The 14,864-nt window shown below is 49.0% G+C and overlaps 1 protein-coding gene across 1 annotated transcript in view; it reads left to right on the top strand.

The window, feature by feature from the left end:
* The window catches only part of SETD1A (SET domain containing 1A, histone lysine methyltransferase), a 960,878-nt gene that overhangs the window by 437,553 nt on the left and 508,461 nt on the right, over positions 1-14,864 (top strand). The window contains exon 11 of the mRNA XM_086932054.1: positions 1,762-1,849. Within this exon, the coding sequence (XP_086788180.1) occupies positions 1,762-1,849 (88 nt within the window). The remainder of the gene's footprint in view (positions 1-1,761; positions 1,850-14,864) is intronic.

Here is a 14,864-nt window from a genome sequence, read left to right as displayed (position 1 = left end):
CCATCTCGGGCAACCCTTGGAACGACCTTCTCTGGCCTCAGGAGTTGGGTAGGACTCCGATACCAGCGAGAGTGGTGAAAAGCCTGGGTATCCACATTGATGGTAATCTAACCATGAAAAATCAAGTGTCGTCGGTGGTTGGCACATTTGTTGGCCTCCTAAGGCAACTTCGGAAAATCTTCCCAATGCTCTCATTCTCCATGCGAAGGACGGTGGTGTCCGCAATGATTTTAGGACGTCTGGACTACGGGAATGCCCTCTATGTAGGGCTCCCCCAGCAACAACTCTCGAGATTGCAAATAGTGATGAATGATGCAGCTAGACTGATCTTCGGAAAATCCAGAAATACCCAGGCCTCTCCCCTTTTACGTCAATTACATTGGCTTCCTATCAGACAGAGGATCTTATTCAAAGGTCTGTGCATCGCTCATAAAGTGGTTTACGGCAATGCGCCTAACTATATCAAAGCCAGACTGGTGCAGTACACCCCTAGAAGGACCCTGCGCTCGTCTGAGGACGCTCTTCTGGTAAGCCCGCGCTATCGTTTGACCACCCTCGGTGGACGGGCCTTTTCAACCACTCTTCCAGCAGTCTGGAACAAGTTACCATCAGGCCTTAGGAAGGAACCAAATTTATTGTCTTTCAGGCGATCATTAAAAACGGTGCTCTTTCGACAAGCGTGGGGTGTGATATACCTCGGTTGTCTGCTCTCTGTAAGGATTAGTTTCTCAAGTACAAGCGCTTAGAGACCAATCGGTGATAATGCGCTATACAAATGTAATAAATAAATAAATAAAATAAATAAGCTCCTTACTTTACTTGAAGGTACACAAAAAAAGCTGTCATACTAGAGGATGTTCTCAGTAAACATCAAGAAGATATTAAAAAAGAAATTACGGTTTTTGTATGATGATTCCAATTACTTAATGGGCAGAATTTATTCATATGCAAGAAAATATGTTGTCCTTGCAAGAGTATGACAAAATTCAAAAAATTCTGTAAGAAGCACAGTAATAAATTAAGAATGTACCCAATATGTATAGAAGACTACTATAGATGTTTTTATATGACTCTCCACCAAATGTAGCATTTTTTGTTACAGTGGAAATTGATATTTAAAATTATGAAGGGAACTGTTAACCTCTGTGTATTTCGAGTCTCTAGCAGGGTCACTGGTATTCTTTTGAATGCCTTTTATTGTCTCTATACATTTCCCTTTATTTCAGTTTTGGCCCCTTTTATACTGTTGATATACATTTGAGTTAGACTTCCTTGTGGAAGTGGCCCCCAAAGTTGCTCCCGTCTTAGTAAGGGTGAAAAGTGCTCTTTCAACCCAGGCTATGAAACACTAACACTGCTGGCACAGCATTATCTACAGTCAGTGGTATAGGTTTTTTCCATCTACCCTTTGGAAGAATGGCCCGCAGACTCCTTCCATGTGGTCTGTGCAGTCTCATCATCATGATTTCAGTGACATGCAAGATGAATGTTTGCTCATGTGCCTCAAGAGGTTACTGGTATAGTCCACCCGACTAGATTAAACTCCATGTGAGGGTGCTACTAATTATGGCTTCCAAGATTTTATGAGATGTTTAATGTCTATCTCGACCATTGGGCCCTGCACATACACTTTTTTATCTTGAAGATAAAAATGCTTCTTTTAAATGTTTGACAGGTGTTTGATTTCCTTTTTTTGCCATGACCTTAAAGTTCGTCCTTCATGAAAGGGGTTTTAAGCTGATGTTTGCTTTTCTCTCGTAGGTGAAAAGGAAAGAACTATCTGAAATTTCTGACACTAGTGATGAGAAGCGACCACGTCCTTCTACACCCATCGACGAGGATGATGATGGTAGGTCTCTTCATATAGTGTTTTCACACTATTGCTACATTCCTTGAACAGACCCTGCAGTGTCACATAGATGGAGCAACAGGATGATAACCAGTGTATACATTTGGCACTTTCTTACATTGCATTTCATTGTTTTGTCACGCTGTATGAGCTTTGAGACAAAATCTTTACTGCATAGTATTTTTAAACTATAAAAAAAAGTTTCACCATTCTTCTTACTTATTGGCGAGAGAAGAAAACAGTGGTTAGTGTAACAGCAGATTCATCTTAGTGTAACAGCAGATTCATCTCTATCATGTGATTTCCATTGTTACTTATCAACAACGAATATGTCTCTGTGAGGCATTTAGGAACAGTTTTCTAAATGCAGTGTAGGAAAGTATCCCTTTTTGCGGGGCTGCCTCCACTTTTTGCCAAACTGCTGATGTACTTTGAGCGTGCCCTGGGTTCCTGCCAAACAGGTACCCAGGGCCTATTTTCTTTCCCTAAACTGTGCTGTTACACAATTGGCAACTCTATGGCCACCTTTAAGTCCCTTGTAAATGGTACCATAGGTTCCAAGGGCACTGTGACCAGGGAAGGCCTCTAAGGGCTGAAGCACTTATTGTGCCACTCTTAGAGACCCTGTACCTTTACACACACACACACACACACACACACACACACACACGCACACACACACACACACACACACACACACACACTTCCCTTGCAGGCTGCGTTTTTTGTGCAGGACAAATTGAAGAGTCGACATAGCTCACATCCCTGTGTGCCATGCCTACCATCTACTGATCCTGGCATAGGTAAGCCACCCCTCTAGCTGGGCGTACTACACCAGTGGTGAGGGTACAGGTGCATGAGCCCTGTACCCATACAGTGTCTAAGTCAATTCTTATACATTGTAAGCGCAATAATGCCATAAAGAGTATATGGTGCAAGGAGTTTGTCAGTGCGAACTCCACAGCACCATAATGGCTTTACTGAAAGCTGAGAAGTTTGGTATCAAACTTCTTAGCACATTAAACCCACACTGATGCCAGTGTGACATTTAATGAAAAATGCACGCAGATGCCATCATAGAGATGCCCCCTGAAAAACTAAGGCTAGTTTCCTGGCCGAGCGACTGCTCTCCAGCTGCTACCACCAGACGTGTTTCTGGACTCCTGGGTCAAGTGCCTGCCGCTCTCGGGGGCCTGAAACAATGCACATCCTGGGACGAGGTGCCAAGCCTCCTCACCCAGGATTGGCAGGGTCCACGAATGGGAACCTTCAAAGGCTTAAAGCCTTTGTGAGCCACCCCAGCCATTTGCTGCTCCCAGCAACTGGCCTCCACCGGTTCTGACCCCCACTTTGGGCAGGAGAATCGGTGGGAAAAACAAGTTCTTCAGTATTGCGGCATCGTTCCTAGGAATCCTACATCTTATGCAAATCAAGTTTGTTGTCGTATACCAGGTCTGCTACCAGCCAGTGGCCCACCATCACCCCCACCCCCCTGTCGCGGTTAGCATCGGAAATGAAACCCAAGAAGAGAACACACAAGCCACTAACCTGAGGTATCTAGCCAGCGGGGACCACAGCGTGACGATAATCTTCCCAATACCCAATAGCACAAACCTTCCCTGTGTGAGCCTACACACCAGGGACAGGTAGTACTCCGGGAAAGGGGAAGGGTTAGCTAATCAGGGAGGTTGTTGAGAAGACACCCCTCAAGGTCTGGTCAAAGGTCTCGGAGGTCTTCGGATTCACAACAGTTCTAGAAAACATAAGAGCCACTGATTAGATTATGATTTGCTAATACGCCCCATCTGTCTGTTGTAATACGGTAAGGAGAACACTTACAGAATGCCCACGCTATGATAGCCTGATTTTCGTCGTCGTTTCTTTCGTGGGCCTCAGTGGTTCTGTCGCTGTTCCACCACAGCACAAACCAATAGGAATACAGGATAGCGTTCCACACCCCCCAGATAGTTAATGTCACTACTGGCAAGCAAGGCTCGAAGTGTTCCAAAGTCAAAAGGAAAATATAATCTTGTTCCACCAGGGTCAAAGAATAAAGAATCAGGAAGGACCAAACAACAATACTAGCACGTCCGTGCTTTAGTAAGAGGTCCTACCTCTTTATCACGGGAAACAGAACGTCCGCGGCAATCAGTCTTTGGTTCCACAGCGTCCTCCAGCGGGAAGGAAAGCGTCCGCTCACCCTTACACACGGCGTCCTCCAGCGGGAAGGAAAGCGTCCGCTTACCCTTACACACAACGTCCTCCAGCGGGAAGGAAAGCGTCCGCTGACACCTGCACTTGGCGTCCTCCAGCGGGAAGGAAAGCGTCCGCTCACACCTGCTCTACACTCGAGGAATAAACTACACAAGCTCAGTCACAACTACCGGAAGGATTGACAAGCACCCGGCAACATCAGGGGAGTGCTCTTATCGCTGCACGGGAGGTGAGTACCGGTTCGTAAGGACCCAGGGCGTTCTGGGAGTTGTAGTGCCGCAGCGGTGTCGGCCTTTTCTCACTCTGTATGTACTTCTGCTGGAAATCGCTACAGAACCCCCTCTCAAGGACCGCCGACCCGGCGGTCGACCGGGCTTCCCTGGATGCAACTGGTGGAACTGCGCTACCAAGTCAGGGCAATGGAGATTCTGCTCCGGTTCCCAAGTTCTCTCCTCGACCCCAAAACCTTTCCAACCCACCAGGTACTGGACCCTACCCCGGTATAGCCTGGAATCCAACAACTCCTCAACCTCATATTCTTCCAAACCCTCCACCAGCACCGGGGGAGGATGAACGGGCAATCTAGTGTCCACGGGACAGGGTAGGAGTAGAGAAACATGGAAAACGGGGTGAATATGCCAGGAACGGGGGATAGCCAATTTCAGTGCTACAGGATTGATGACCTCCTCTACACTATAGGGACCAATGTATTTAGGCTTCAGTTTGTTAATACCCCGGAGATGTATGTTTTTAGTGGAGAGCCATACCTTGTCCCCCACCTGGTAGACCGGTTCAGGACTGCGTTTCTTGTCAGCATAGCGTTTTTGAGAGACTTGAGCATCCGACAAATGATGCATCGCATCGATTCGAACAGCCTGGAGATGCGCATGATGTTCCTGAATACTGGGCAAATTAGAAGACACCGGCCAGTCGAAGGGGAGAATATTCGGGTGATACCCCAGGAGGCAGAAGAACGGGGAACAACCCAAGGTGGAATGGTCAGAGTTGTTATATGTGAATTCCGCTAACCACAGGAGGGTGACCCAGTCCATCGAGTTTTGTAAGGTAAAACAACGCAGGTATTTTTCTATGGTCTGGTTGAGCCGTTCCGTTTTGCCATCCGTCTGCGGATGGTAACTCGTCGAGAGCCTGGCATCGATGGCTAAGGATTGGCAAAGAGCCTTCCAAAAACGGGACGTGAATTGCGATCCCCTGTCCGTAATGAAGACCCTTGGAATGCCATGTGCTCTGACGAGGTGCTGAAGTATCACCATTGCCAGTTCAGCTGACGTAGGTAGTCCATCCAATGGCACGAAATGGCCCATTTTGGTCAAGTGATCAATGAGTACCAGGATTGTTGTTTTTCCTTGACATAAGGGCATTTCCACGATGAAGTCCATGGAGACCGTGTGCCACGGTTTAGGGGGACTGGGAATAGGACGGAGTAGACCCGTAGGTCTGGTATGTTTCGCTTTACTCTGGGTGCACACCGAACAGTTCCTGACGTATTTCTTGACGTCGTTTCGTAAGGTAGGCCACCAGAACGATCGCTCAATGGTGGCTATTGTTTTGTACACACCCCAATGTCCCCCTAACACCGAATCATGTGCCCAATTGAGCACCTGCATTTGTAAACCAGGGTCAGGTACATACAAGGCATGGCGGTAGTACAAGAGTTCGTCAGTTTGTGACCGCCATTGGGGCTCAACCTGGAGCCAGGCCTGGGCATCGACCTCCGTTAATGCCACCCTGATGTCCTCGATGAAGTCTGAGGACGTGAGCAAGGCAATGGTGCTTTCGGGAAAGGACCCATCAGGCAGAATAGAAGGTGGTTCCGCAAGGACTACTGACTGAGGGTCTTGGGTGTCTTGATTCCGAGCGAGGGCATCGGCCTTTCCGTTTTGTGGGCCGGGACTGTATTTGATAACAAAATCATAGTCCAAGAAAAAAAGAGTCCATCTGAATTGTCGGGGTGTGAGGGCCTTTGCTGTTTTCAGGAACAACAAGTTCCTGTGGTCTGTGAAGATTTCGATGGTATGCCGGGCTCCCAACAGGTAGTGTCGCCATTCCTGACATCCCCTTTTGATGGCGAGCAGCTCTTTATCGGTGATGGAATATTTAACCTCACTCGGATTGAGTTTCTTGGAGTAGAAGGCCACCGGGTGGATCTGCCCTGTTGTGGGGGGGCGTTGCGATAGCACCCCTCCCAATGCATATTGGGATGCATCGGTTTCCAAAATGAATGGAAGCTCGGTGTCCGGATGGCGCAAGATGGGGGCTTGGGTGAACCGTTCCTTGAGGATCCGAAAAGACTGTTCAGCTTCATCACCCATACAAATGGAACGTTTTTCTTTAGTAGACTGGATATGGGGTGGATAATCCTGGAGAAGTCTTTTATAAAACGCCTATAATAGTTCGCAAAGCCTAAAAAACTTTGCACAGATTTGACGCTCTGCGGGGTTTTCCAGTTCGTGATGCCCTCGACTTTTCCGTTCTCCATCTGAAAGCCATTGGCATTTATCACGTACCCTAGAAAGGACACCTCAGTTGCATGAAAAAGGCACTTTTCCAGTTTGGCGTACAATTCGTGTTGTTGTAAACGACTTAATACGTCCGTGACGTGTTGCTCATGTTCTTGGAGGGTACGTGAGTAGACTAGGATGTCATCGATGTACACCATGCATACGGTATCCAGCAGGCCCCTGAGCATTTCGTCCATAAAGTATTGGAATGCCGCAGGGGCGTTGCAGAGTCCAAAGGGCATAACCTTTTACTCGAATAGACCGAACTTGGTTCGGAACGCAGTTTTCCACTCATCGCCCCACTTGACCCGGACTAAATGATAGGCCCCACGAAGGTCCAGCTTGGTAAAGTAACAAGCTCCTTTTATCTGGTCCATCAATACCGAGATTAAAGGAAGGGGATATCGGTTCTTGACCGTGATGTTATTCAAGGCCCTATAATCGATACACGGTCTCAGCTCGGCACAGTCTTTTTTCGGTATGAAAAACAAGGGCGACGAAGCCGGAGAAGTAGAATGACTTATGAATCCTGAAGCCAGATTCTCCTCGATGTAGTTCTTTAAATACAGGTTTTCATGTTCGGTAAGGGCATAGACACGACTGCATGTAATGGCCGCCTCGGGAGTAAGTCAATGCAGCAATCGTATACCCTATGCGGGGGTAACCGGGTAGCCTTCTGTTTGTCAAAAAGGGAACGAAACCCCTCATAGACCTCGGGCAGGCTGGTGGCGCTGCAGATGTGTTCCCCTGTACACGACATAGCCAGGTGGCAAGCGCCGGGAAACACTTCGCCTTCCGTTGCCAAAGTGGGACGACTGTGACAATGTTCCTTACAGTAGGTCGAGTTCAAAGACACTGTAAGTGCGGACCAGCTCACATCAGGGTCGTGTAGCGTTAGCCAGGGCATACCTAGTATAAGGCGAAACTGAGGTGCCGCAATCAAATCAAATTGAATATACTCCGAGTGTTCTTCATGCTGCATGCGCAGAGGGAGAGTATGCTTTGTTACAGGTCCGGAGGTTAAGGGGGAACCATCCACAGCCTTCACATGTTCAGGTTCGTCCTTCTTCTCCCATGCTTTTCCTAGGGAGGTTGCATAGTCTATGTCCATGTAATTACCCGTTGCTCCGGAGTCCAGCAGAGCATCCATATGGGTGACCTTGTCCTCTGTGGTCCACAAAGACACTATCATATTTATAAGAGCCACTGCGGGCATCATAGTATTTGCGAGAAGCGAGGAGATCGATGTCTGTCGAACGTCCACCCCAGTGACCTCCACCCGGTTAGGACGCTTTCGTTTTCCGACGTCTCTCTGGTTCCCATGACGGCAGGTTTTCGAGGAGCCGGACTTCTTTCTGATTGTTGGGCCCTCGCCCTGCATTCCCTTATGAAATGTCCTCCTTTGCCGCAGTAAAGACATAGTTTCATCTTGCGTCGTCGATCTCGTTCCTCAGAGGACAGGATACCTCGGATTCCTCCGATTTGCATGGGTTCGGTCCCGTCTGTGCCTTTGGTGCTGTCCTCCAGCGGGAGTTTTGGTTTGAGGTACCATCCTCTTCCTTCACTCCTATTCCGATCGCCTCTTCTTTCCAACAGGCGATGGTCTAATTGCACCGTGAGGTCGATAAGTTTCTCACAAGTCGCCGGCATCTGGACTACCTGCGATAAGACGTCCTTCAATTCGCTTCTTAGTCCTTGATAGAACAAGGAAGTCCGTTTCTCTTGCGGCCAATCGCTTTCGGCCACGAGTCTGTTGAAGGCCGTGATATAGGACAATAGATCTTGTGACCCCTGGCGCAGCGTAAGGAGTTCTTTATCCAAGGACAACATATGTGTCTTTCGGTCAAACAGTTTTCTTAGGGCAGAACAGAAATCAGTGAACTGATGTAGGACTGGACCGTTCTTTTCCATTAAGGGTATCGTCCAGCTTGCGGCGTTCCCGCCCATATAAGACATCATAAATGCTGTCTTAGCCGCGTCGTCCTGGAACACAGTAGGTTTGCAAAGAAAGTGGAGACGGCACTGGTTCAAGAAAGTCTCGAATTTCTTGGGATCCCCGTAAAACCGTTCAGGAGGGGCTAGAGGAATTCCAGTATTCTGTATCACGTGCACCGTTGGGGAGTGGTCAGTTGAGGACGAAGGTATGGCTGAAGGGGAAAAGAACCCTCCCCCGGTTGCTATCGGGGTAGAAGGCTGAGATACTGTATGACCGGGAGGGGGGAGCGTAGCTTCCCTAATATAAGACCCTGCTCCAAGGCTTTTACGTGACATGCCAGCGACTTCCCTGCGCATGGTATTCATGTCCTTTCTCAGTTCTTGATTCTCCACTCGGGAAGCATGAACTTCCTGTTGAAATACGCTGAAGCTCTCAAGCAGTGAGGCCAAAGCCGCACTCGTGTCCATGGTCCAGGCTAGGCTTCTTTCCTTGGGCTTGTCAATCTGTCGCGGTTAGCAGCGGAAATGAAACCCAAGAAGAGAACACACAAGCCACTAACCTGAGGTATCTAGCCAGCGGGGACCACAGCGCGACGATAATCTTCCCAATACCCAATAGCACAAACCCTTCCTGTGTGAGCCTACACACCAGGGACAGGTAGTACTCCGGGAAAGGGGAAGGGTTAGCTAATCAGGGAGGTTGTTGAGAAGACACCCCTCAAGGTCTGGTCAAAGGTCTCGGAGGTCTTCGGATTCACAAGAGTTCTAGAAAACATAAGAGCCACTGATTAGATTATGATTTGCTAATACGCCCCATCTGTCTGTTATAATACGGTAAGGAGAACACTTACAGAATGCCCACGCTACAATAGCCTGATTTTCGTTGTCGTTCCTTTCGTGGGCCTCAGTGGTTCTGTCGCTGTTCCACTACAGCACAAACCAATAGGAATACAGGATAGCGTTCCACACCCCCCAGATAGTTAATGTCACTACTGGCAAGCAAGGCTCGAAGTGTTCCAAAGTCAAAAGGAAAATATAATCTTGTTCCACCAGGGTCAAAGAATAAAGAATCAGGAAGGACCAAACAACAATACTAGCACGGCCGTGCTTTAGTAAGAGGTCCTACCTCTTTATCACGGGAAACAGAACGTCCGCTGCAATCAGTCTTTCGTTCCACGGCGTCCTCCAGCGGGAAGGAAAGCGTCCGCTCACCCTTACACACGACGTCCTCCAGCGGGAAGGAAAGCGTCCGCTGACACCTGCACTTGGCGTCCTCCAGCGGGAAGGAAAGCGTCCGCTCACACCTGCTCTACACTCGAGGAATAAACTACACAAGCTCAGTCACAACTACCGGAAGGATTGACAAGCACCCGGCAACATCAGGGGAGTGCTCTTATCGCTGCACAGGAGGTGAGTTCCGGTTCGCAAGGACCCAGGGCGTTCTGGGAGTTGTAGTGCCGCAGCGGTGTCGGCCTTTTCTCACTCTGTATGTACTTCTGCTGGAAATCGCTACACCCCCCTACTGACAAATGCTCCCAACGAGATCTAAATGGTAGGTGAGCTAAACCTAGAGGGCCTACCAAGAGCATTTATGTGATCAACGTTGCCAGGTTATTACCACACATGAGACATGAAAAAGAAGACTCTCTAATTAATAAATGCATACATTAAATTCGCCATATAAGGGGGGGGGGGTTGTCACTCATTGATCAGAGAGGATATCTAGGGGCAAAATGGAATAATGGATTTAATTCCCAGACAGACTGTATAGAGCTGCACCTAGTTGACGTGAACCTGGCCCACATTTTAATTGCATTGAAGGCCAGGACAAATCCACCAACCCACACTAGTGTACAGTTAAAATATCGCCCAATTAAGCAAACATTGTTGTTATCCACCTATCTTTTGGTACCTCGTCAGGGCTCTGGTTTGCTCCTTGATACAAACGAGTGACTTGCACACCAAATTATCCCAGCAGGCCCCATCTCTAGACCTTCCCTCCATCAAAAAATGGTCTCAAACTGCACTGCAACTTAATGCAATAACCCTCGAATTTGGTTTGAAGGCTACAAGTGGCTGTCTTAATTCAGACGACAAGTCAGGAGCAAATACCTATAACTGGACCACCAACAAGAGCCGTATAGACTATTTTCTGCTAAACCCGAGATTGTGGCCCAAAGTAATTGATATTGTTGTAGGCACTACTACGGAAAGCAACCATAATCCCCTTGAGCTTACTTTAATTTCCCCTTGGGCCAGAAGCTTATATCCTCCAAATAGTACTCTTGCCACCAGGGTGGTTTGCCCTACCGATGATAACAAGAGTCTTAAATGAGCTTGTGTATCTATGGACCCAGAGAAGCAAGACCTCATTAATACAAATTTGGAGGCTAGTATCAGTATGATACTTAGTCTGCTAGAACCCTCAGTGGATTTTACCAAAGATTGCGGACTGTCACACTAATTTTTTTAACCAGTTTGCCTCTTATTTTAAATTATCACGACGTACGCAGGGTTAGACTAAAAGTTCAAAGCCACAGTTTGCCTGGTTTAATCAAGAGTGCAGAGACCTCAAATCCAAATTGGCTATTGCAATTTGAAAAAAAACAATGTGGTCGTAGTGAGGTAAGCTAGGAGAACTTACAAGAAAGTGCTAATTAAAGCTAAGAAAAGGAATGGGAAATAGCTGGTTTTGATCAGTGAAGCTTGCATCAAAAACGACACACAACGATTTTGGCTCCCAGTAACAAGGGGAGATGGTAAAAGACCCCAACTACCCGACAATAACATTGCCATCAAGGCTTGGCACCTTCATTTTTCCTCACTATACACTCGAAAGCTCGAGAACGTCAATGATGCTTCTATCGTCTCTCCAGGATCCTCCGGTCTTCCACGGCCAACCACTTTGAAATTCCAAAGATCAAGCTGTCACGCATGGGTGGCAAGTCCTTCTCATTCCTTGGACCTTCACTTTGGAATTCAATGCCACATACACTGCGGTCTGAGCTGAGCTACATTAAATTCAGAAAGGCCTTAAAAACGTGGCTGTTTAATATCTAGTATTCTGAAGCCATATTAACAATTGGATCTACTGCGCCGGGAAACCCTTTGTTGGGTAGCTGTGCGCCCTATAAATGCAAGAAATAATAATAATAGTTGAATATAATAGTCCCCAGATTGGTGTTTTTTTCAGCTTAGCCGAAATAAGATCCAGGTCCAAAGCCCCCACAGTCCCATAATGGCTGCACTGAAAACTGAGAAGTTTGCTATCAAACTTCTCAGCACATTAAACTCACAGTGATGCCAGTGTGGGGTTTAATGAAAAATGCACATAGAGGGCATCATAGAGATGCCCCCTGAAAAACGACCTACCACTAGTGTCCAGGCTGAGTGGCTGCTTTAAGAATGGGCAGGGTCTACGACAGGGACGCTTCAGAGGCTTGCCTCCTTTGTGAGCTTCCCCAGGCCTTTTGCTGCTTCCAGCAACTGGTCACCACTGGTTCGGACCCCAGCTTTGGGCTGGAGCACTAGTGTGAAAACCAAGTGAGGAAGGGAGGTTAATTCACCTCTGCAAACCCCATCCCTCAGGTAGGGGAGGCGAGGTGAAGCACAACTCTGTCCCTGCCATCTTGCAGATGGGGGACCCAGCCAACCAGGGTGATGCTTATGCCCCCCTCCCACTGGAGGGTGGCATAATAGGGGGTTTACCCACCCCAGGGAAGGGACACATTGGTCCCACCCTTTTACCTACCTGTAACGCTCCTAAATCTAGTATTTAGTGGCACCCCTGAACCTTTCTTCCTCAGACAAACTACAAGAAGAAAAGAAGAAAGACCGAAAAGCTGTGCCAAAGCTAAGAGGAGGTGGATGCCCACTGACTTGGCCCAAGCCCTACCAGCCTGTCCCCACCTTGAACCTGCAGAAGTGAAACTCCGGTGTGTCCTGCAGCCAGCAGCCTCAAAAACCTCGAGGACCTGCCCTGCCTTCAAAAGAAAAGACTCGGTATCACGTAAACACCGGATTTGTTAACCAACAAACTCCAGCTCTGGCAAGATCCGCGAGTCTGCACCTGACGCCCATGGCCCGAGTTTGAGTGGCCCAATACCATGAGGTTGCTCACCGGCGATCCTGACCCGAGATCTGGTAATCCCTGACCTGCCTCCAGCTGACGCCTGCACCCTCATACCGGAAGGTCCCCCCCGACCACGATCAGGAGCTAGTAAGAAGTTTCAACCCTAAAAGGCACCCCTACACCCGTCACCCCACGGCCTTGGGTGGCCCAACCGATGGTGCCTAACAAACCCCCAGCATCCCAACTTACCTCTCCAAGTGGTGGTCGCACCCAGAAGACCTTTTTCCCCGAGCCTGCAGTGTGTTTGAAAGCGGAGATTCCCCAATGAAAGTTACAGGGCACCCAACACCAAAACAGCACTCTACACCCGGCCGCCCCAGTGCCGCTGAGGGTTCACCTTTTGTGCTGGCTTGAACCCCCATTTGCCCTGAGCTTAAGTTTAGGAGGTTTGCTCCCACAACCTTGTGGGCTGCTTGTAAGCAGCCTCCAACCAGAGGCCCGATCCCCCTTTGGATAACATTGGGCCACAGCACTCTGGACCCGTCCGTCCTAGTGCAGCTTAGGGTGTAACAAGAGTGCATCCTTGACCCTGGGGCACCCCTGAATCTACCCCAGAATACCAACTCTCACAACCGAATACTTAGCTTTGAAGTAATAACCCTTTTTCGGGGCATATGAGTTGTAGGTTGTATACTTGTGCATAGATTGCCATCTGGTGTTTAGCTCGGATGTTCGCACTTTGTTTTTGTCTTAGAAGAATTCTTTGTAGTCACGAGGTAGGCGACTCCTCCTTAGGACGATAGTGCGCATGGGCATCGACTCCATCTCCAGATTGTTTTTTCCGCCATCAGGTTCGGATGTGATTTGCTGCGCTCCGGGTCGGTGTCAGTTTCGAACGTCGAAGCAGCCCACGTCGACGCCCTGTCAATGGCGTTCGTCGCCGAGGCAGCCTCCGTCGCATTCAGACAAGCGGCATTCGACGTCTAGGCACCCTCCGTCGCCGCCAGAGCAACGGCGGTCAGCATCGAAGCAGCCTCCATCGTCATCGAGCAGGCATCCTTTAACGGCGAGACGCTATATGTCGAAGGACAGTCATCGACACCCGAGGTCGGCGTCGAGGAGATCACGGTCGACGTCGAGAGAGCGTCTATCTGCTCGGCGCTCGGCGTCGAAACAGCCACCGTCGACGGATCAGCGGAGATCCAGGGAGCGGGGCGTCTCGCAGCCAGTGAATATCTTTCCTACAAGATCACAGGAGAGGTCGCCTTTGAGGCAGGTGGTGCATGAGATGGAGAGTGAACCATTGGACCAGTCTCAAGTCCTAAGGTCTCAACTGGGTTCCCCAGGATCAGCATCTGCTGCGGAGGTGGAGAAACCACCATCACAGGATCCTCCCGCCAAGAGAAGGAGGGTCTCAGAAGAGAGAGGTCGGTCGAGGTCTAACTCTAGACGGTCTGTAGTGAGCCTGTCCTCATCCTCCTCGGCATCTCGAAGTGGCAGATCCTCGGATGGGGAAAAACGCTATCCGGTTAGGGAGAGGTCAAAGTCCCCTGCAAGGTCGCAGCAGGATCAAGCGAATCAGCCTCCTCCACGTTCACGTTCGCCAGTGAAGGATCGCACCCAAAAATCTCCTCCTGTTCGTCTTTCCCCAAGGTGGTATAAACCTCTTCACCACTGGGCCAAGGACAAGGAGACGGCGGATCGGTTGAGGACGTATCGAGATCAAACCTCCCGCCGCAAAGAACGGTCTTGTTCTAGAGGGAATTCAAGTAAAAGAAGATCTAGTCACACGATCTCGTTCTAGAACGCGCTCAAGTAGGAGAAGATCTAGGTCCAGGTGGACTCATAGCTCTTCAAGTTCATCGAGGACCCGATCGCACAGGAATTACTCTCCGACCCTAACAAACAGTCCACGCTCGAGAATATCTCCAACTGTGGATATTTTCTCGTTCCAAGACCTCTTGGGCAGGGGAGCCCTGAAGCTAGGAGTGCCTATGACAGCTCCGTAGATCAAGACGACGGTCATCTTCGAAACCCTGCATCACAGAACGGCACCCAAACCCTTATTGCCTTTGGTCCCGGGTATCATGGATCCGGTGAATGAAGTCTTCCTGACTCCGGCGACGGTGAAGCCAGTCCCAGCGAGGATTCTCAAGAAATATCGCCCTCCTGAAGTGGATCCCCTGTTCCTCAAGTCCGATCCACCGCCAGATTTAGTAATCATTGCGGCGGCTAAAAAATCCAATGCGGTGACCTCCTCATCCACGGTACC

Source organism: Lissotriton vulgaris, chromosome 7, assembly GCF_964263255.1.
Source record: "Lissotriton vulgaris chromosome 7, aLisVul1.2, whole genome shotgun sequence".
NCBI lineage: Eukaryota > Metazoa > Chordata > Amphibia > Caudata > Salamandridae > Lissotriton > Lissotriton vulgaris.
The sequence above is the reverse complement of the archived record's forward strand: the minus strand, read 5'-3'. Positions and strand labels throughout refer to the sequence as shown.